Below are 23550 nucleotides of genomic sequence, written 5' to 3'. Positions count from 1 at the left end.
TCTTCCATTGCAACTTTAATGAAAAAGTCAGGAAACACTAGTAATGTTGCTGAATATGGAGGTCTCTGTATAATGAGCAGCTGATTTGACCTTTTGTCTATTTTTCACCCCAAACGTCTTGAAAACGGCACTTTTATCTCATTGAAAGAATTACATCCATATATAGACTTTAAAATATAAAATGCTATTCAACTCCTGATTAGTTAACAAATTTAAGTGTTTAGTATGTTAGCATCCAGCAGTCATTATTTCAATACAAATTCCTAATTTAAACAAATGCTTTTGAACATTACTACTGTAGATTTTCTGCTCCTACTCTGAGTTCTTTCAAAGTTTAGTCACAATAACAAGCAATTTTTTTAAAAAAAGTGTGAGCTCATTAATGTTTTATCAACGATTGAATCCAACAGGACTTACACACTTCCTTTCTTCTCAAAACCTTGGTGTCCTGGTCTGCAGGAAGTTTTGGCAGACAGAATATAAAGAAAGACATTCATCTGCAACGTAGAAAACACAATGACAATAACGTAAAGGAGCATGTTAGTTTTAAAATTCAGGCTTTGCCAACATGGAATCAAAGAGTGTGATGCTGGAAAAGCACAGCTGGTCAGGCAGCATCTGAGAAAGAAATTCCTGATGAAGGGTTTATGCTTGAAATGTCTAACCTCCGGCTTCTCGGATGCTGCCTGACCTACTGTGCTTTTCCAGCACCACACTCTTTGTTGACTCTGATCTCCAGCATCTGCAGTCCATGCTTTCTACTCCTTTGCCAACATGCAGCCAATATGGCTCAGTGAACACAAGGTGATAAGGACTTGATGGGCCTTGCACAACATGGAAGGAGCTTAAAACAAAATGGGGCTTTTTTATTATCAAATGAAAGAAACCAGTAAGATTTAAATGTACTCATCGAAGCATTTTGCCTGAATGTTGCAATGTCCTCTAAGTTTACATTTTAAAATAATTTAAAGACACTTGGAAAGTGGAAACATTGAAATGTATGCAGAGTAAGTAGTAGAGTGAGAATAATCTGGATGGTTTTTGTGAAGAAAATCATTACTACTGACTTGTAGAATACGTGGCTTGCTTCTAATCTGTCAAATGTTCTGATTATATGACAGACCACACAGATTACTGCCACCATTGCTTTATTAGCTATTCAGAAATTCTAATGTATTGACTTTTTTTAGAATTTGGGTGTTAAAGTCTGGTGAGGTGTTTTAAAGGTACTAAGTTCATGTTCACTGTTGACAGACAATGATAGTACGATAACACTGACATTTCTTTTAGAGGTAGACTTAGTAACTGAAGAACACATTTGCAAACTTACAGAAACCGCTGCAGTTATGGGACCGACAAAGCTCCATATCAAAGTGTCATAGATGGACAACCAGCAGAAATCAGGATTACCATAACCTTCAGGATCAAGGCCAACAGCCAACCCTGTGAAAGAAGTCACAGCCCAACGAGACAATATTTAGAACATAATTATTTAATGGTTAAAGAAGTAAACTGAGGTTCAATTAGGATGGAGGTGGCAAAAGGCAATGTGGCCTGGGTCCCATTTCTACACGATTTCCATCTTTTATTGATGAATTCCAACACCCAAAGTGGACGTCTTGCACATGCTTTGATTCTGTTAGGATGCTATCTTGGAACCCAGGTGCTTTTTTTTGGCTTATTGCAGTTATGCAAATAGGGCAGGGCTTCTAGAATTTCTCCATCTTTACCATTCATGACGATTAGTGGAAATCAAACAAAAAAGTAATCACCTCACAGAAAATTAGAGTGTACCATTTGCAGTTGTTAGGTAACACAGGTTGGCAATGTAAAATTGCAAATATTTTTACTAATACAGCTTCTCAGAAAGTAGAGTAACCACACTGCTAATAGGGTAGGATATCACACAGGTGTTTCAATGTCATATAACCATGTAAATTGGCCAAGGACTTTCTGACTCGCACACTTGGGAATACAACTTATTGGTTTTCAGACTTTATTCAGTACTTTCACATGCAGCATCATCAAGATGTTTCGCATCAGATTTTGTAGTTCACGATTCCACACACTGCATCACTAGTAGTGAAGCCAAGATTGAAGGAGTAATTACCCTCATGTTTAACCTTCAGGTAATCAGCTATTTGGTGGAACCCTGGAATGAACTGCCCACAAGCCCCCAACCTTTCTCTTGGGGCTATGATACACAGGCCACAACTCCCCACCTCTCTCAAGGTGCTATGATACATAGCCTAATGGCATGTCAAGAAACAAATGCAGCGAAGTCTATGAGAGACAGAGGTAATACAAATTCATGTGTCCTTTGATTACACATTGATCTGATCAATGGGAAGACTCTAAATAAGTGAATCACTTAGTTTCATGGGCTTCACATTCAAACTGAAAAGATAACAAGTATTACTTTTTCACCTTTACAATGGCTCAAAGAAATAATAAAATTGACGAAGCTAAGTAACTGTACTAAATGCACAGTATTGTAACAAATAAAAATGATGTTAAGATCTTTGTAGAATGCTCCACAGAGGAAAGTGAAAAATTTATATGATTCCAGGGATGATAGATATCAGTTACAATAATAGATTGGCAACACTGAACAATTTCCTTGAGAGAAAGCTGAAAGATGATTTTATAATAGGGGTCAAAATCTTGATGAGGAGAAACTTGCCATTAATGGAAGGATAGAGAGCAAGAGAAGATTAATTTTAGGTAACTGCAAAAGTAGCAACAGTGACATGAGGAACATTCTGTTATACAGCAGGTTGCTAAGATCTAGAATGCACTACCTGAGAGAGCGGTGGAAGCAGATTAAAGTGTAGCTTTGACAAGGAAATTAAATCATTATTTAAAGAGAAAACAATTGCAGGGCTATCAGGAAAAGGAAGAGTGATACCAGCAGAGTAAAACTTTGAGGGATGGCAAGAATATGATGGTCCCAATAACCTCTTTCTATGCTAATACCATTCTGTGATTCTAAACCATTCTGCAGACTAATTGGCTCAACCTGCAACCCTGCATAGTAATTAGTGGAAACACATAATAAAATGACAAAGTATTCCTGGAATTTTTAGTATCTAAGGAGACAAATCACATTTCTTCTTATCCACAAACCTTTAGGATCCTTGCTCTATTACTGAAGATGAACACAACTTGGAAAATGGGTGTCTATATTCTATGTACAATGCATCTAGTTCAAAAATGAAAACAAAGTCCTCATTCCCAATGTACTGCAAAGAACAAATACCTGTGATGAAGGCAGGGACACCCCAGCCAACCATATAGTAGAACCTCATGGGGCCATAGTTGATATCACGAACTTCTGTTAACATGCGGTAAATATGAAGCCCTTCCAAGAACATCCAGGCAAAGGTGCACATGTAGAAGAAATGGAGGAGGATGGCAATCACAGTGCAAACAAACTGTGAATGACAAGAGAAAGGACAAATGCAATGCATTCATTAGATATTGTTTATAATATCAAGTTCAAGTGGATGGAGATATGTGCACTGGAAATTGCATACAATTTACAATATAGTAATGTAGCATTTGGTAAACTGGTCTATGCTAATCATTCTGCTCCACAAAAAGCTCCTCTCACCCTCCTTCATTAAACCCCATCAGCCACTCCTTTCTCACTCATTTTTTAAAAAATTACACTCTTACATGGGATGTTGGCTTTGCTGGCTGGGCTGGTATTATTAACAGTCACGAGTGACCCTCCATGAACAGGTAGTGAGCCATCTTCTTGAACTGAAGCAGTCCCTGTGATGTAGGTAAGTGCAGAGTTCCAGTATTTTTGACTCAGACAGAGTGAAGGGATAGTAATATATTCCAAGTCAAGATGGTGACTGGCTTGCAGGGGAGCTTCTAAGTGGTGGTGCTCCCATATTTCTTCGGCTTTGTCCATGGGAAATCATGTCTCACTAACTTGATGGAGATTTTTTGAAGAAGTAACAAAGAGGATTGTTGAGGTCAGAGTGGTGGATGTGACCTATAAGGATTTCAGTAAGGCATTCAACAAGGTTCCTCATGGAAGACTGGTCAGCAAGGTTAGATCACATGAAATACAAAGACAGCTAACCATTTGGATATAGAACTGGCTCAAAAGGTAGAAGACAGAGAAGGTGGTGGAAGGTTGATTTTCAGACTGGAGACCTGTGACCAGTGGTGTGCCAGAAGAATTGGCGCTGGGTCCAATACTTTTCAGCTTTTATATAAATGATTAGGATGTGAACATAGGTGGGTTGTAGTTAGTAAGTTGAAGGCGTAGTGGACAGTGGAGAAGGGTATCTGAGAATACAGTTAGGTCTTTTGTAATGCAATGGTTGCGTTCTTGTGCAACCCCGTGCTATAGGAAAATCGTGTTTTAGAAACAGCATTTCAAGTGTGGACAATGTAATCGCATTACAGCCAACACACGCTTTAAACGTCCGCACTTCAGAAACCGCATCCCAAATTCGTCAATAATTTGCATAGATGAAACACACATTATAGCAGAATGACCTGTACAAAAAGATCTTGATCAGATGGGCCAATGGGCTGAGGAGTGGGAGGTGGATTTTAATTTAGACAAGGGAGAGGTGCTGCATTTTGGAAAAGCAAATCAGAGCAGGACTTACAGATTTAATGGTAAGGTCCTGGGGAGTGTTGCTGAACAAAAAGACCTTGGAGTGCAGGTTCATAGTTCACTGAAAGTGGAGTTGCAGGTAAACAGGATAATGAAGAAGGTATTTGATATGCTTTCCTTTATTGGTCAGTGCATTGAATATAGGAGTTAGAAGGTTATGTTGCAGCTGTACAGGACACTGGTTAGGAATACTGTGTGCAATTCTGTTCTCTCTGCTAAAGGAGGGATGTTGTGAAACTTGAAAGGATTCAAAAAAAATGTTACCAGTGTTGGAGGGCTTGAGGTATACAGAGAGGCTATATAGACCGGGGCTGTTTTCCCTGGAGCTTCGGAGGCTGAGGGTTGACCTTATAGAGGTTTATAAAATCATGAGGGACACTGATAGGATAATTAGTCAAGGGGTGAAGAGTTCAAAACTAGAGTGCATAGATTTAAAGGGGCAACTTTCATGCAAGGGTAGTGCGTGTATGTAATAAGCTGCCAGAGGAGGTGGTGGAGGCTGGTACAATTACAACATTTAAAAGGCATATGGATGGGTATATAAATAGGAAGGGTTTAGAGAGATATCGGTCATATGCTGGCGAATGGGACTAGATGAATTTAGCACAGTTGGAGCAAACCGTCAGTTTCTATGCTGTACATCACCATGACTCTGTCTGTTGCCTTGGCCTTCTCTAGATGGTACAGGAAGGTTTGGCTTGGTAGGAGCTGTCAAAAGAGTGTTAGTCTGTTGTTGCATTACACCTTGTTCATGCTACATGCTGCTGCCAATGTGTGTTATGTATGGAGGGAGTGAATGCTCATGTGGTGCTAATCAAGCAGGCTGCATTGTCCTCATTGGCATTGAGTTTCTTGAGTATTGTTGGAACTGGACTCAACCAGATAAGTACAGTGCATTATATCATATTCATGACTTGTGTACTGTCAATATTGAGACAGGTTTTGACAATTGAGGAGGTACATTGTTTGCTGCAGAACTCCCAGTCTTTGACCTGCTTTTCTGAACACATTTATTTGGCTGGTTCAGTTCAGTTCCTGGTCAATAGTAACTCCCAGGCATCCTCAATGGGGAGACAGTCCTTTGTCTCCACAAGGACAATACAATAGTTACTAATCAAGGCCATGAGACATCGGAGCAGAAATAGGTCATTTGGCCCATCAAGTCTGCTCTGCCATTTATTGAGATTGTGGTTGATCTGATATTCTTTAACTCCACTTTCCAGCCTTATCCCTATAACCCTTTCCCATAATGATTGGAAATATATCTAGCTCAGCTGTGAATATAATTAATGGTCCAGACTTGACAGCCCTTTCCATTAAAGAATTCCACAGATTGGTTACCCTCTGAAGGATAAAAATTCCCCATATCTCACCTTAAGTGTGTAACTCTTTACTCCGATTATTGCCTCTGGTCTAGGCTCTCCCAAAAGGAGAAATTACCTCTCTACATTCATCCTGTCAAGTCCTGTAAGAATCTTATCGATATTTTCTAACTGACATATTCAGAGATGTTATTACACAGCTCTGGAGCAGGTGGGGACTTAAACCCATGCCTCCTGGCTCAGAGATGTGGACAGTATCACTGCTTCAATAACATCTATCTTTCTTTTCAACTCCAACTTAACCACTTCTTATCAGAAGAAAATCCCTCCATATCCAGGATCAATCTAGTGAATCTTTTCTGGACTGCCTCCAATGCTAATATATATTACCAACACATGACAGATTACCCATTTCATATAATGTCATAAGAGAAAAAAAGTAATCTGATTTATTTCCCCTTTGTTAGAAAATTTTAATTAAAGCTCTGTGGTCAAGTTTTATTTTCCAATTCTATAATTTCTATTACTGCAGTTCATTCAATATACCACCAGAGGGATCCACTATACAGATTAAACACTGTATTTAGAGGATAAAACCACAATTCTAAAGATGACAGGAATTATGAATTTTGAATACTAAATCCTAATACTTCTTTATTTTAAATTATAAAAATTTATAATATTTCAAACAGTTATTAGGCACTGTAATTATGGTCATTAAATTTGTTTATTAGGAATGAGAATTTACACAATAATAGCTTGATCGTGTAACTACTAAAACTTAAAGTAATCCCAAATCAGGTTTAGCACAAAAGGAAAAACAGAAGCACTTCCTCAGAAATTATAAGGAAAATCAATGATACAGTCTTCTCTACAGCTTGCAAATTTTTTTTTAAAAAGAAGTAAACTAGGTTCTCATTTTCACAGGTTAGTGAGCAGTGGTAACTCTTACACATGTGCAATTAGACTCAATACCAAGGTCTCAGGAGAGACAGTAAGGTAATGTCTAGTAATTAAGAAAGTCTGTTAATAATTTGGTGACATGGATTTGAATCCACCACGGCCTAAGGTGAAATTTGAATTTTAAAAAAAGTCGGGCAATAAAAAGCTAGCTAAAGGCAAGTAGGTAACTACCATCGATTGTTGTAAAAACCCATCTGCTTTACAAATATCCTTTAAGCAAGGAAATCTGCTGGTCGGGCCTACATGGGACTCCAGGCTCTCAACAACGTGATAGACTCTTAACTGCCTCAAAGAAATTGGGGATGGCCAATTAATGCTGGTTTTGCAAACAAGACCATGAATGGAAAAAAAGAACATATTACCACCTATACATTGAACCAAGGCGGTCACACTGACACAATCTGACATTTTTTATTCATTCACAGGATGTGGGTGTCACTGGCTAGACCAACAGTTATTGCCCATCCACATTGCCCATCCGAGGAACAGGGGAGTTGACATTTTGGGCATAAGCCCTTCATCAGGAATGACGAAGTGCTGATGCCCAAAATGTTGACTCTCCTGCTGTTCAGATGCTGCCTGACCTGCTGTGCCTTTCCAGCGCCACCCATTTCAATTCTGACTCTCCGGTCTCTGCAGTCCTCACTTCCACCCACTCTCTGGAATATCAGTCCAGCAATGATGCCATCAATCCACTGCCTTCCCACGTACAATGTGTAAACAACAATCTTGTGAGGACTATTCTGAGATTACTCCAGTTAACCCCATTTGATAAAGTATCTACACCAATCTCTTATGTGGTATTGTACGATGAACTACCAAAATTGTTGGGGTTATCCACGTTAACCTATATGACAAAATACTGACTTCATTCAGTGTCATTGATTGAAGGACATGAATTTGATGTTGGTCAAGTTATCCCTACATCACATAGAGATGGTTTCCCGTAATACTTACTGGATTATCTGCTTGATTAATTCCAAGGACAAAGATGAGTTCAGACAAGAAGAGAGACATGACCATGTTTTTACTGATGCTGTGCTGGTTTGAACGAAGGGTCCTTAGAAACAGGAGAATCAAGAAGGACAGCAGCAAAGCACTGAGTGAGACAGCCACAGTGGAGTATGTGACCAGCTTCAGAGGCAGAATTTCACCATTCTGAGGGGAGAATTGTAGAAATATGATTTTCAGTACTGTATAATAATACAATAATGATAAGTGCTATTGTTGCAGTTCCTGGAGTCTTATTAGCTACTAATAACATTAGACTATCTGTAATCACCGGCAGTAAGAAGAATTTACAAATATTGTTCATGCTGTTAATCTTGCACAGTATACTGAATGGTACATAAGATATTTAATTGCATTACACCATAAAAATAGAAACCCCTGTCTATTAACATTGGGAAGATCCATGCAATACATATTATCCCTAAGGATTTGACTGCTGTCATGATTATATGGTTATGGTCTGGTAATTTGCAGAACAATCGTGAAATGGTACTACTTATTGTAAAAAAAAGTGTTAATCTGACTGTTACGAGGCAAGAAACTAAAAACAAAGCTGGTACAATGTCCCGAATATATAAATGCAAGGTGCACCTCGGATGCTGCCTGAACTGTGTGCTCTTCTAGCACCACTAATCTAGAATCTGGTTTCCAGCATCTGCAGTCATTGTTTTTACTTATATAAATGCAAGCTGCCTGTGGATTATAGAGAAATATCAAATGTATTTACAGATATGTAAAAACTCTCGAGGAGTTCACATAATTCATTGACTCATTATGGTATTGTAAATTGGCCACTGACCAGAAAAAAAAACTAAGATCCACAAATGGGAGAAGAGCTGTGTCCAGAATACCACTGCCTTCGATGAGATTTGACTTTGTTTCTGTACAGGTCACCTTGGCAGCTAAGAATGAGTCAATAAAGGCAAGCTACTCAGACAAAGAAAGATTCATTTTGAATCGTTTGGAAGAAAAGAGAGAGAGAGATCTCAAACCACTTTAGTGGTGCGTTGTAATCAAATAGCTGAAAGTACCTGCCTGCAGAACCAGACGCCAAGAATTATCTCTGTCTCTTAAAATCTGCTATACTGCAGAAATCTAGCAGTATAAGAAATTCACAACCATCCAACTACACACGTTACTGCAACTGCTGAACCTGACTTAAAGTCTTAACTTTGGTAACCAGGTACTGAATCACTGGCCCTCAAGATTATACACCAGAGATCTATTGGGATTTTCTTCTTATCAATTATTTTTCTTGTCGTGTCTGTATCTGTTTTAATCTTGCTACCTGTTTTTTGTTAATAGAGTCATACAGCACAGAAACAGACCCTTTGGCTCTGTGCTGACCATAATCCCAAACTAAATCAGTCTCACCTGCCTGCATGTGGCCCATATCACTCCAAACATTTCTTAAAAATCCTAACCGTACCCGCATCCACCATTTCCTCTAGTAGTTCATTCCACACACAAACCAGTCTCTGTGTAAATAAAAAAAGCCCCTCGTGTCTTTTTAAAAAATCTTTCTCCTCTTGGGATGAGACATTTGCCATTCACCTTATCTATATTCCTCATTATTTTCTAAACTATGAGCTCACCTCTAAACCTCCTATGCTCAGCATCTCCAGCCTTTCCTGGTAATTTCCTAGTAAATCTCTTTTGAACCTTCTCCACCTTAATAATACCCTTTCTATAACAGGGAGATCATAACTGGACACAGTACTCAGGAAAAGACCTCACCAATGTCCTGTATAACATCAAATAATATCCTCATCTCTATCCTCAAGGAATGTTCAGTAATAACTTGCAATAAACTAACTTTTACCAAAAGCTTGACTGTTGTTCTCCATTAACTTGACTCATTACAAATTAAACAGAGGCAACACGAGTTATGTTAATTTAATACACTGACCACATTGTGGAAACACCTGGTGGCTATGCCAATTGATCACAAGTGCCAAAACTTCAATTAAATGTCGACAGTATTAGAAACTTTGTTCAACAAATATTCATAGGGTATGTGCGTAACAAAATAGTAAAACAATATTGATTAAAGAAAATGGGTGGCGAGAAAGGCCAACATATTCAGCAACCAATAATTTTTAGGTTTTTTTAAATCTTCTAAATCCTGGCCCAAATGGATCAACACATCTACTCTAAATAACTCTTTTACACGACACTCAAACCCAAGTACTCCTAGTCATGGTTTTGTGGTGACATACTGGGGTTGAATTGTATGGTTGTTGGTTCGCGCTCCATACCAAGGACTTCCGGACTAATGCAGGCTAACACTCCTGTGCCCCCACTATCACATAAAACATAAAACTTTGGCCCCATGTGTCCACTCAGGTGAACATAAATGATCTGAGTTGAAGAAATTCGAAGTAGGTTTTCTAGCTAAAGCTTGTCCTTCAACTTACATCACTAGAACAGATAACCTTGTAATTTACGACAGTGCTGTTTGTGGGAGTTTACATATATCTGAAGGAATGTCAAAGAAGCTATACAAATCTAAATTCTACCATTCTTTCCTTGATCTTCATCCTTGCTAAGTGCTTCTGACTTTTAAGACTGAAGGTTAATGCCATTTAATTTTTTTTCCTATTAATCATTCCTCTTTTTTAATTGTAGGGACATCTGAACAACTGGCTGTGGTACTTTGCTGCAGTTTCTCAATTCAACAAAAAACTGCAATGTTAAGGCCACACTTTAAAGTGACTGGGGTCGAATCATCTACATCGGTATCTCAATGACAGTCACATGCACTTCAGGCTAACTATAGACTCTGACTGGCAGAAAGGAGGGAACAGCTCTACAAAATAACTAGCCAGAAAAAAGTACAGGAGGGAGAGTACAATTATCTTAAATTTAAATGCTAATATTGTACAAAGCAGCACACACTGTCTACTTATGAGAAAGTAAATGCTACACATTTAAGTATACAATAGAAGAATCTGTTATATTTCAAATGTGCTGCCAACCACAGATTGCTTACTTAATGAACCCATTCAATATGAGAAAGACTGGAACTGCAATGAGAAGTGAAAAAAGGGTGATAGTTTGCTTCAAAGAGACAGAGTTACCTCTCGTCTAGAAATGTCCATCAGAACAGCGAAGCTTGTCATATGATTACACTGACAGCTGATATGGGTTGCGTTCCTGAAGACTAATTCACATCCTTTTGATGACCAGCCTCCGGTTCCACCAACACTGCACAAATACAGACCACAGAGTTTGGTAAAAAAGGAGCATTGAAAAGTATGTTAATAAACATGTGTGTCACATAATATATTTTCAGATCAAATCAACTTAAAGCAACTTAGAAGTAGCTGGAGATCTTATACTAAAGTTAGTACACTGCAGACTCCATAGGGAACCAGGTGAGTTAAACTATATTACCACTCCCTCATTTTTGATCAGTCATAATCCTAGGATCCGCTCCCTAACAGCACAGTACATGGAATGCAATGATTCAAGGCAACAGCTCACCACACTTTCTCAAAACCCAATTCAAGATCGGCAATAAATGCTGACCATGTCAGCAACACTACAGCCCAGAAATAAATAAAACTAGTACTTTCTGTTATTTCACTACCCATACCTTATTCTAAAATGAATGAAAACAAAATGTTGAACCCTCACCATAGGATTTCTATTCTATACATGATCTTGGTACCATAATTTGAAGCATGTGTTTTTGTATTTGTTTTAGTGTTGTGTACCCTATGAAAATCAGGTAAAACTATTCTGCAATGTTATTTTGTCCTTGCAGTAAAATTTCTTGCAATAATTATGTCCTCAACATGAATTAGGAGAAGCTTTTAATATTGACCAACAGCTTGAGTCTTGTCAAACCCATTGATCACACGGCCAATTTTTTTTTCTCTCTCTATTTCCAACCATTGCTTAGAGAGATCGACAGGAAGATCAGGATTTATTACCCACATTAAAATGGTGGTGAGCCACTGTGACGAACCACTGCAGTCGATGTGGTGATGACACTCCCATTGTACAGCCAAGTGGAGTTCCTTGATTTTGACCCAGTGAAAATTAATGAATGGTAATACTGTCCTGAGTCAGGATAATACTTGTTCTTGAGGATAAATTGTAGGTGGTGATGTTCCTAAGTGCCTGCTACTTTTGTCCTTCTAGACAATCTTGGTTGCAGATTTTGGAGATAGGTTTGAAGAGACCTTAGCAATTGCTGTCTTGCATTCTGTATTTGGCTCACACTGCAGCCACAGTTGGTGCTAATGGCAGTGAATGTTTAAGGTTGTTAATCTGCAGCGCATTAAACAGGTTGTACTAGTCAGAAGCAGCACCCAAACCATCATGTAATCATTATTTGCCATCGAGCCACCTCAGAAGAGGCACATTAAGCTATCTCTTTTATGAATGAAGCTAACACCTGAGTCCCATCCAGCAGTCCATATCTGCATCTCAGATGACAGCAAAATCAGATTCTACTCAGCACCACTCCCTACCTGGGCTAGTATAAAAATGCTGAAAATGTGTTGCTGGTTAAAGCACAGCAGGTTAGGCAGCATCCAAGGAACAGGAAATTCAATGTTTCGGGCATAAGCCCTTCATCAGGAACCCACTAGTATAAAAATGATCGTATCAGTGAGATCCTGAAGGCTATTCATTTCTGTGGAGCTGCATATCAATGTAAAACTTTAAAAGCAGGTAAGAAAGAGTGAGCGTTGGAGGGATATTAGAAGGGAAGAGAAAAGCATATTCACACGTTAAAGGTTTTGAGTATAATCCAATTATGTTCCCAATGCAGTCTAAAACATCTACAAATAATCACCACTCCATATTAATAAATTATACTGGAAATAAAACACACAAAATATTGGATGGAAAAGATGGTTCATCTGGGGATTGCAGTAAAGGCATAAAAAGGACTAGAAAAGCAACAGTGATAAGAGATTTGTTAGTTCAGGGACAGACAGGCACGTTTGCAGTGGGAGGCATGCATCCAGGATATTACGCTGCATCCTGGTACCAAAAATGGTTATTTCTTTGAACACAAGCAACGTATTGAAAGGAGAAAGGTAATGAGGCTTACAATGGCATCAATGCTAGAAAGACAGACGTAGACCTACAGTTAAAATTTAACAAGTTAAATAAAACATTTGCAAGCAGGGCCTCAAAAGTAATCATCTTTGAATGGAAGGAAGTTTAATGAGTACATCATTAGGAGGATGAAGCAGTTGAACACATGGCTAGAGAAATGATCAGAAGAAGAGGGAGTGTTTGACTCTATGGGACATTGGGATCGATTGTAGAGGCGATGGAACGTGTATAAGCCAAATGATTTGCATCAAAACAAGTGCTCGGCCTAATTTCCTCTGGGGTGATTTGCTTAGGCTTCTGGGGAGGGTTGAAACTAACTTAATAAGGGGTAGGAACCAGGAGTTAATAGCAGAGAGGGAGATAAGTAGTACTAGATGAGGAAGACGGGAAGGTTTTAAGTTCATTCAGCGTAAGAGGAAAAGTAATACAATCTATATTAGGATGATGGTGCATATATATGAATGTGCTAAAACTGGGAAATAAAATTGGTGAGTGTGAGATGCAGCTAGTCACCTGGGAAAGATGTTGTTGTGTAATAATAGGGACTGGGTTCAAAAAGGGCAGCTCTACTTATTAAAGATTTCTGGTTAACCAATGTTCAGGAAAGATATGAAGGGTGGCAGTATTGACTGAAGAGAACATTGTGGTGCTGGAGAACAGAGGATGTTTGCAGTTTTGGAAGGATGTGATAGACAGGTCAAAGGCAGAATCTTGCTGAGCTAAGGAATAATAATTTATCATTACATTAGTCAGTGCAGTTTACAAGCTACCAACTAAAGGTTTGATAGGAAATTACTAAAAGGAATAAAGATAAGAGTAATTAGAATGGGGGGCATTAATTATCTGAAGATAGATTGGGATAGGAAAATTCTGTTTCCAACCCAACAAGAAAGGAGGCACAGAGTGACCTTATACTTTGGAATGAAGTGGGCCAAGTGGAAAGGAAAGGTTTTTAGGACTATGAGGAAAAGGCAACAGGCTAACAAAGACACATTAGGCCAAATGAGGCAGATACAATGGAGGTGCTTAAAGGACTTTTAGATAAGCACATTAATATGCAAGGAATGGAGAGAGATTAACCAAGGGCAGCAGAAGGGATTACTTTAATTTGGTGTCATGTTTGGCACGACATTGTGGACCAAAAGGCCCTGTGCTGTACTTTTTGTTGCTCAAAATAGCCTCTTACTGTGCTGCAACCATTCTTTGATTATATCAAATAAGAATATTCCTTGATTCAGACCCACATCTAGGATAGGTTATTTGCACTTAGCTATCCGCACAATAGGACTTTGACAGGGAGTAAATTGGCCAAGTTTCCACCCATGACAGTCTTTGATGGCCATTTCAGGTATAGCTGAGTTAGCAGATATGTAAAATAGTATTTTGACAATGTTTCCTTGGAAGCGCTAACAAAAAGCTAGTGGACCCCAGAGAGCTACAGTTAATCAACTACTGCATTCAATGAAGGGGGGAGTAGATACAGGAATGAATCAATAGTCAGAAAATGTTAACTGCTATAGAAATAGACCCAGGTTGGTGATATCCTGTCGTATTTTTATAGTAATGTAAATTTGTAACTGTTCACTGGACAACTATTTGGGTCAGACTGCCCTTTTTCATTTATCCAATATGCATTTCAAATTCAGATCACTGAACCGTGCAAGAATGCAACATTCAGGGGTTTTAAAATGGCAAACTCTATCCTTAATCTGACCCCTGGAAAAATTAGAATTTTTTTTAAATCAAAGAGGCAGAAAAGAATTATTTAACTAGACTGAAACACCTCACTGTTTTCTTTGTGGTGCCCAATTAGAGCTTGGAAAATTACAGTGTCACCTTGACATATGATTTAAAACTGCCCCTGTGTTAAGAAAGATCGATCATCCCTTTGAAAGACCAGGTTGACCATTTGTGCTGTTACCAGATAACTGAGCCTTTGTTCCTACATCCGTACTTGCTACGTGTGGACTTTTCAGACATTCTACATTCTTTTCCCCTGAACAATCAAGTTTACAAATAACGACTGAGAGGTCTTACGGGATGGAATGGTTCCAGAAGACACAAATTGGCTTGGATCGTTCTTCAGTTTCAAAAAGCCTATACTGCACTCTGATGGGCTTTTCCAGTTGGTGCTGTAGTAATTCATCGTTGTCATGGACGGCAATACTCACTATGGGGCTGTTAATGACAGGTCGCTTAGGTACCCTGAGAGAGACAGAAATCAATTCAGAAACTGAATTAACAAATTAACTTCATTTCTACATTTGTTACTATGGTTTACTAATATGTGGCTGGAGGACTCAACAGGAAAGCTACTTACTTAATTTTTTAACCCATTAAGGTTTACCTTAGACTTCTTTTGTCAGGATCATAACGTTCTGGTAAAAGCTGTCCCAGTGTCCAATAGATTATTATACTAGCGATGGCATCCTGCTCATTTAAATCAGACTGTCTCCGTTTTCTGTTCAGAGCTGTGCTTTCGTCTTCAGATGAGGAGGTTGGGACTTTGGGATTTTCTGGTCAAGAAACCAAATAAAACAAGTTCATGTTTCCTTATAACTGTTATTAGTCATCAAAAACGTTCATAAGAAATACTGGTTGAAACGTAAATACTGAACTCTTGTCTGCTAGATTTTCCAATTTGCCGTAACATTTGGTGCCAGGAGTCAATATGGGCACTCAAACAGACTGTATTGAAAACAATGCCTCTATTTGTGGGTCAGAAAATGGATGCAATTGACTATCACACAGGAGCACGCGATATGGTTGAGAGAAGGTGCAATGGTATAGGTTTACTTCATTTCAATGCTTCCTCACTAATTAATGAGAACAAAGTTTTGCTTTGCAATTTTCTATTTTATCTATGGCCGCTCCACTAAGCTGCAATGGCTTTACAATAGTGTTATCCAGCAGTGTTAGTCCAAGTGTTGTTCATTGTATTTTTCTTCAGTAAAGTGAGTACTGACATTGTGCAAGCTATGTGGGGCCAGATTTTGCAAAAGGCAGTGAAGTGCCAAGATTAGGTGGAAAAGTGTGTTAGCAACACACTGAGCTTGTCAACGAGTCTTTTCCCCTTCATTTTGGGTAGAAGCTCACAAATAAGCTGCCACCAGAATGGCTTCCAGTCCCCCAAGAGCTGTTGGTTCAGTGAAAGGCTACAGAAAATGTTTAAAAACATAATGTCACTCTGGATGGAGAAGAGACCCCACAGAAGACATTACTGGGAGCTTGAGGGCCTTGTTTAAAAAAAAATACAATCACCCTGGGCTATTGCTAGGAGGAGGTCCTCGTTCTGCTGGGGGCCTTCCCATTTGGAGAAATGGACACTGGGTTCAATCTGCCATTGACAAAATATGGCCACGTTAATGCTTTGCATAATCAAACTAGCTTCCTTTTACCTTGTGCGAGAAGGCCTTGTCTGCTCCCTTGTCAACCATCAGTAATATGCCTCAGTGGTCAGGGATCCAATCTGTCATAGCTTGCCAACCTCTGTCTTGTGCCATTCTAAAAAAAGTTCTCCCCAAGATTTCAATGCTCAAATTAACAGTAAAGGTAAAGTCACCATAGGCCTACAGGACCACAGGACTGCTTTCTCATCTGAGAGAGACTACTGGCAGTGGTTTAATCTAAGGGACATGAGAGAGGTTGACAAGGAGGGTCTTTCGTGGCAATCTCAACCAGTGTGGGAATTAAACCCATGCCTGTGGCATCTCTCTGCATCGCAAACCAGCCCATCTGAATAAACCAAACTGCTACTCGTAGGCACAGTGTACAAATGTAACAGCATTGTGTGTTTGTTGGCAAGTGCTAAAAACAAGTGTTTTAGATCATTGCGCCAAACTTGTTGCATTGTTTGTTGCTTGGTGATTATGTGCTGGAATAGTGTGTAACCCAGATGTAAACACCAGTAACATGATATTGACAGAGAAGCCATCATCATGGTTATTGAGGAAAAACACTGAGTGAGTGCTGGAGATCTAAAATAAAAGCAGAAAAAGTGGAGAAATTTAGATGATCTGTTAGCACCTGTGGAAAGGGAAACCGAGTTAATGTTTTGAGTCCAGTCAGATTCTTCTTCAGAACTGAGTTCTGAACTCTTCAGTTTTGAAGAGGAGTCGGATTGAACTCAAAAAGGCAAAGCTGAGGTCATTGTCAGAGGTGATGTATTTTGGATGAAACATTAAACAGAGGCTATCTAATGCTCTATCAGATTAAGTAAAAAAATCTCATGGCAACATCTTGTGGAGTAGAGGATGTAAGAATAATCCAATGTCCTGAATAATATTTATCCTCAATCAACCTCACTAAAACAGAGTATCTTATCATCACATTGCTGCCTGCGGGAGTTTTGTGAGACAAACTGGCAGCCTGATTTCATATATTACAACAATAACATTAACTACAGTTCAAAAATAGCTTGCAAAGTGTGTACGGATATATTGTGGGGGTCCTAGAGGCAATATTTAAATGCAAGTCTTTTTTTCAATGAAATTATGTTTGTCAATTTGAATACATATTTTTACCTGCATGACACATACAATAAGTTTTTTTTCAGTCACACTTAATATACCTACACAGTAATGCCATAACTACACTTATGGTTAAGCAGCAATTTTTTTGTTAGAAAGTTGCTTTAGTCCAGAGCTCTGGGTTATCAATCTTCCGTTAACAGCCTAGCAATCAGGATCTGGGACAGGGGGCAATATCAGGGCCCAATAATCAGGACCAGGGGCTCTGGGGAAGGCCACTGGTCTCAGGTTTATGTTGACATTACTATGCTTGGGTCAGGAATTGGGGGTTGGGACCAGGAGTTGCAAGGGTACCCATGGTTTCTGTCCCTGTGCCTGCTAGAAACTATTAGGCTTTGGGTTGAGTGATAGTGAGAGGCTGAATAGGCTGGGACTGTTTTCCCTGGAGAATCGGAGGCTGAAGGCTGACCTAATACAAAACAGCGAGTTTTGAGGAGATTTGTAACTCAGGTTGAGGTTCTGGATCTAAGTTTGCTCACTGAGCTAGAAGGTTCGTTTACAGATTTTTCGTCATCATACTAGGTAACATCATCAGTGAACTTCCGGTGAAGTGCTGGTGTTATGTCCCGCTCTTTATTGTATGCGTTCAGGTTTCCTATTGATCTCATTTCCTATTCTTTTTCTCAGAGGGTGGTAGATGGGATCCAAGTTGACGTGCTTGTTGATATAGCTCCAGTTGGAATGTTCCTTGGATGCTGCCTGACCTGCTGTGCTTTAACCAGCAACACATTTTCAGCTCTGATCTCCAGCATCTGCAGACCTCACGTTTTACTCAATAGATGTGTTGTCACAGTCAAAGTGGTGTTCTTCCTCATTTGTATGTAAGGATACTTGTGATAGTGGGTCATGCTTTTTTGTGGCTAATTGATGTTCATGCATCCTGGTGGCTAGTTTTCTGCCTGTTTGCCCAATGTAGTGTTTGTTACAGTTCTTGCAAGGTAATTTTGTAAATGATGTTCGTCATTTGTAAATGACATTTACAAAAAAACTTGCAAGAACTGTAACAAATACTTCATTGAACAAACAGGCAGAAAACTAGCCACCAGGATGCATGAACATCAATTAGCCACAAAAAATCATAACCCACTATCACGAGTATCCTTACATACAGATGAGGAAGAACATCACTTTGACTGGGACAACACATCCAACCTAGGACAAGCCAAAGAGAGACATGCACGAGAAATCCTAGAAGCATGGCATTCCAAATGGAACTCTATCAACAAAAGCATTGACTTGGACCCAATCTACCACCCTCTGAGGAAAAAGAACCAGAAATGACATCACCAACACAGGATATAACATCAACACATGAAATGATATCAACAACCCTTGGAAACATGAACACATAAATATTCAGCAGGATCTAACACCAGCGCTTCACCAGAGGCTCACTGATGATGTCCGCTAGTATGGTGATGAAACATCTGAAAATGAACCTTCCAGCTCAGCAAGCAAACTTGCACCCAGGTTTACAAGATCACCAGGGCATGGATAGGGTGAATAGACAAGGAATTTATCCCAGGGTGGGGGAGTCCAAAAATAGAAGGCAGTGGTTTGAAGTGAGAGGGGAAAAATTTAAAAGGGACCTGAGGGGCAACCTTTTCATGCAGAGATTGGTGTGTGTGTGTATGGAATGAGCTGCCAGTGGAAGTGGTGGAGGCTGGTACAACTACAACATATAAAAGGCATCTGGATGAGTATATGAAAAGGAAAGGTTTGGAGAGATATGGACCAAATACTGGCAAATGGAATTAGATCAGTTTAGGATATCTGGTCGACATGGACGAGTTGGACCAAAGGGTGTTTCCATGCTTACATCTCTATGACTCTACAAAAAAAATGGCACTTTAAATGCAAAAACCAATTGAAATGTCATCTTACCTCCTCAGCATACATTATGATCGGTGTTTTCTGAGTGATATTTAGTCACTCATTGAATAAGGTTTTGTCTTATACATTGGTCATTTAGAAAGGGGTGGTGACGAAAATAATTTTAAAAGCATTACATTAAACATAAGAACACAAGAGTTAACCTATATTACCAGAGATTTGAGGCTAAATACAAACAGGCTTTAGGTCTTTTTATCATGCAAGAAGCGAATCAGCATTCTTGGAACAATACTGTGTTATTACAAGGCAAATAACTAACACCCTGAAGGTATTAATTTGTAGTAGACAGAATAAATTCACTGCAAGATGAATTTCCTTGGCATTTTTTCATAATCCACTATCATGAGCTCAAAGAAAATCCCACTTGATATGTGGAAACAGTATCTAATGGTGAAAGTGGTGGAGCAAATCGAGCCCTAACAAAATTTAATCCCATTAGATTTGTCTGAAGTCACAAGTTGGTAAAAATAAAGAAATAACACCATTTTATTTTTTTTTAAATGTTGCCCCCCCTTTGGGCAATCCAAAGTTTGTTATCATCTATTGATTACTTTTGAGACTTAATCATTGTAATTTGGCTGGCAAATTAGTGTTATACCACTTGGTCAAGTTTGTGAATTTATTTTAGCAGAAATTTTTGAAAAGTCGGTGCCGGGGTGGGGAGGAGGAAATCGTTTGTATTATATTTTAAAACACTTTATCAGTGCAGCTAATGCTTAGAAGTATTGCCAACAAATTTTGTCACTCTTCCCAGTGTGGACCAGAGACCAGAAAGATAACAAGGTATTGTGGAATCTGAAATAGTGCCTTCACAAATTATTATACTTTTTAAAACAGAAAATGTTCATACCTTTAGTTTCTGCAGGTGTAAAAATGGTCTCTGGAAGGATTGCAATGGTCTCCAAGTCTTTAGGCTTCTCTCCTCGGATGAAGTCATACCGTGGAAGTTTCACTCCAGAAAAGTTCATTTTGTGAAGACGATCTACTGAAATCACTGGAAGAGAAAAGACTTCAGTTAGCTTTTGATATTCAGATGTAATCTGCCCCAAAATTAAAAGCTGAGCATGAGGAGGAGGGAAACTAGAGTGTTACATTCACATATGACAAAGCATTTTAGCTCAGGCTTCCTGGATTGAAGAGGTCAGTAGTGTCTGGAAAATAGCTTACTGACCTACTCATGCAAATTGTACTGGGCAGGAGTGTGTGTCTGTGTGTGTGTGTGTGTGTGTGTGTGTGTCTGTGTGTGTGTGTCTGTGTGGTTGGGGGGAGATGAAGGAGAGAGAACAGCAGCAAATATTTTGCACCCCACCAGGTTTTCCTTATAATGGCAGGATACGCTGCATTAGTAGTATCATGCAGCCAGCCAGCACACTCTGCGCATCAACCATCCAATTATTATAATACAATCCACTCTCTTATTCTCAATAATAACACTTAAGTTTACACTAAATTCTCAGATCAGAAATGTATCAAAATCTATCTATATTGATGCCATTAATGTTATTCTTCATTGAGCCTCCAGTGACATTTATGAGCCAGGCAAGAACTCAACTTAAACCGAAACTCCATTTCAATGAAGTAACTAAAAAATGCATTTACACTGAAATCTATTATTGCCAACAAAGAGTTTCAATTGTCACAGATACGGGGTAAATAGGGGGTAAATCCACAGTCCTGAATTTGCAAATAGTGCACACAGAAAACTAGGGTTTCAATGCTATAATCCTATTTTGACAAGCTGTTCTTCCAAGAGAGATGCCCCTGTCGCATTAAAGTCAAATTGCTTAATGCCAACACTAAAATTATCATATAATGGACCCTCAATGTCATCTGATTGAAGGTTAATTTTGAATATTAACTGCACCAACTCAAGTTAAACAAATGCAGGTAGAGAGTGTTGATTAGATGGTTACACATACAGTGATGTTTTCAATGGAGTGAAGTTGAGTCAGGAGCTATGTACTTGTAATGTTTCAATCTGCAAATAAATCTACATCAAGTGAAGAATGACTCCGGTTTCTTTCTTCACCAGATTGTTCTCAAGAGTGCAATAACTTGTACATAACAAAAGCTGCAGTCTACCTTTCTTAATTCCATCTAATGTTTCAATAATTAACTAGAAATGTGTTTGCATCAAAATAAAACAAAATGTAGGCAAATTATTCGATCTCCTGTCTACCCGGGGCACATGTAGCTCAGAATTCTGCCAATAACACACAACCTGTAAAATCTCCATCCATTTCAGTCCATATACGTTCCTTTTAACTTATCTCAATGATAACTTGGTGGAAACTAGAAAACCACAAATTCAAATGTTCAGAAGTACAGTCAGAAATATCTCAATTCAAATGATCCAGTGTTTGATTTAACATGAAATACTGTGTGTAAATGGCATGCTGTTTGAAGATAAATGTCTGGACAGAAAGTTTAGTTTCTAATGACTTTTGAAGATGAAATCCATGACATATTGTAAAAAGAACAAGAATTTTTGAAATTCAGTTTTTAAAGAGTTAAACATATCACTGGAGCCCTAATTACAGGAACAATGTGATTGGTGTAGCTTACATAAAGTTGATGAAAGAGCACATTGCATATGATACAGTTTGCAAATCACTTGGAATGAAAGAAGTAATATATTCCAGAAGATACTATATGTTGCTGGCTCAAGGCTGTTCATACTCCAGTCTCTATACTGCTCACCAATATTGGGTGTGACAATGGTGAAGGGGGTGAGGTAGGTTTTTCTCATGTTTTGTGCCAGAGCATTTGCATAATCTTCATAGTGCTTTAGCAAGTGTGCAGTTCCTCCATCTGATTGCTGGATTATGTCCCAGTGCTTCTTGTTACTGACATCAAGAATTGCACTTCCAACTTTAATAAGGTTCTGCAAATGTAACAAAACAAAATAAATGGTTTTATTAATGAGTTTGAATAAGCAAGAAGTCTTTGATTCCTTCCACATAACATACCCAATCAATATCTTTGTCAGCTTCATCCAGCTGCTGAATCTACTGATAGGGGTTATGCAAAATTTCCTGTTTGCCACAGGTAATTAATCAAACATTCAAAACAGGATGGCTCTCTTTAAAAGATAAAGGCCTTTCTTCATTTAGCAAGTTATAATGGATCAAATAGTCTCTTAAATCCTAGTTGGTATAATTGAGCTTGTAGTGCTGCAAAGACCTTTGCTATTATGCTACTGCGTAATGAGACACCTAACCTGGTAAATTCACTTCACTTCAGTTCTGCCAGTGTGACTTTCCCAAAAGTATGGTGAAATCTCCATACAGGCATTTGAAATTACATTGTTAATTATTCATATTGCTCTTACTATCAAAGGGTCCCTCTAATACAACTTGGAAAACATGTATAAGATCAGATGATGAACTATTCCATACCATAGTCTTGCTTTCTGGTGCCAACCAGACAAAGCATTGCAAAAGACCTGGATACTGATATTCTTTTTGCTGCAGGAATGACTAAACAGGGAACAAACTAAACTGGTGAAAGGTCAACTTGGTAAAAATCAGGGAGACTCAAGCAAAGAATGATTAGCACTTAGATGTTTTTCATGTTAGGATAGTAAGCTGAAAAATTGCACACTCATTTGGAGATCAGTTTGATCACCAAATCTTTAATTTTTTTTGTTTACAGTAATAATTGCAACATACAGATAAAACAAATCAGTTTTCAAACTTTTCAAAGCAAATGTAAATAAGTGACTCCAAAATTCACAAAAAATGTCTTAACAAAAATGATTGCTTGTTCGAGGCTTCATGTTATGCAAAGGTACAATGTAAATGGCATGCCTGTGATAATTGACACTGAAAGTACACAATTAAGACGAGCAGCATACACTGTCAATCTCCATCACAATGAGATTTCAAAGATAGTTCTGCCAAATATTGGCAAGATCTGCTAATTTAAATATTTGTACGTGACATGCTTAGAGAGTACTAAGATTTTAGATTAAGGTGACTAGGTGCCACTAACCAGTTCAGAACTACGGATTACTTTTAAAGCAGTGACTGATTCCTTTGTTTTGAAATTACTAACACAAATGTTTACTTTATTCCTTGTGTATTGGAGATGAAGAACTGCAATGACACATGCC

At 38.6% G+C, this 23550-nt stretch overlaps 1 protein-coding gene across 1 annotated transcript in view; it reads right to left on the bottom strand.

The window, feature by feature from the left end:
* celsr2 (cadherin, EGF LAG seven-pass G-type receptor 2) overlaps nucleotides 1–23550 on the bottom strand; it is a 319864-nt gene that overhangs the window by 17333 nt on the left and 278981 nt on the right. The window contains exons 20-28 of the mRNA XM_060845021.1: nucleotides 22137–22320; nucleotides 20287–20430; nucleotides 15362–15530; nucleotides 15052–15219; nucleotides 11019–11145; nucleotides 7885–8085; nucleotides 3260–3434; nucleotides 1331–1443; nucleotides 418–497 (exon numbers count right to left, since the gene is read on the bottom strand). Coding sequence (XP_060701004.1) covers nucleotides 418–497; nucleotides 1331–1443; nucleotides 3260–3434; nucleotides 7885–8085; nucleotides 11019–11145; nucleotides 15052–15219; nucleotides 15362–15530; nucleotides 20287–20430; nucleotides 22137–22320 — 1361 coding nt within the window. The remainder of the gene's footprint in view (nucleotides 1–417; nucleotides 498–1330; nucleotides 1444–3259; nucleotides 3435–7884; nucleotides 8086–11018; nucleotides 11146–15051; nucleotides 15220–15361; nucleotides 15531–20286; nucleotides 20431–22136; nucleotides 22321–23550) is intronic.

Source organism: Hemiscyllium ocellatum, chromosome 26, assembly GCF_020745735.1.
Source record: "Hemiscyllium ocellatum isolate sHemOce1 chromosome 26, sHemOce1.pat.X.cur, whole genome shotgun sequence".
NCBI lineage: Eukaryota > Metazoa > Chordata > Chondrichthyes > Orectolobiformes > Hemiscylliidae > Hemiscyllium > Hemiscyllium ocellatum.
This window is presented reverse-complemented; position numbering and strand designations above follow the sequence as displayed.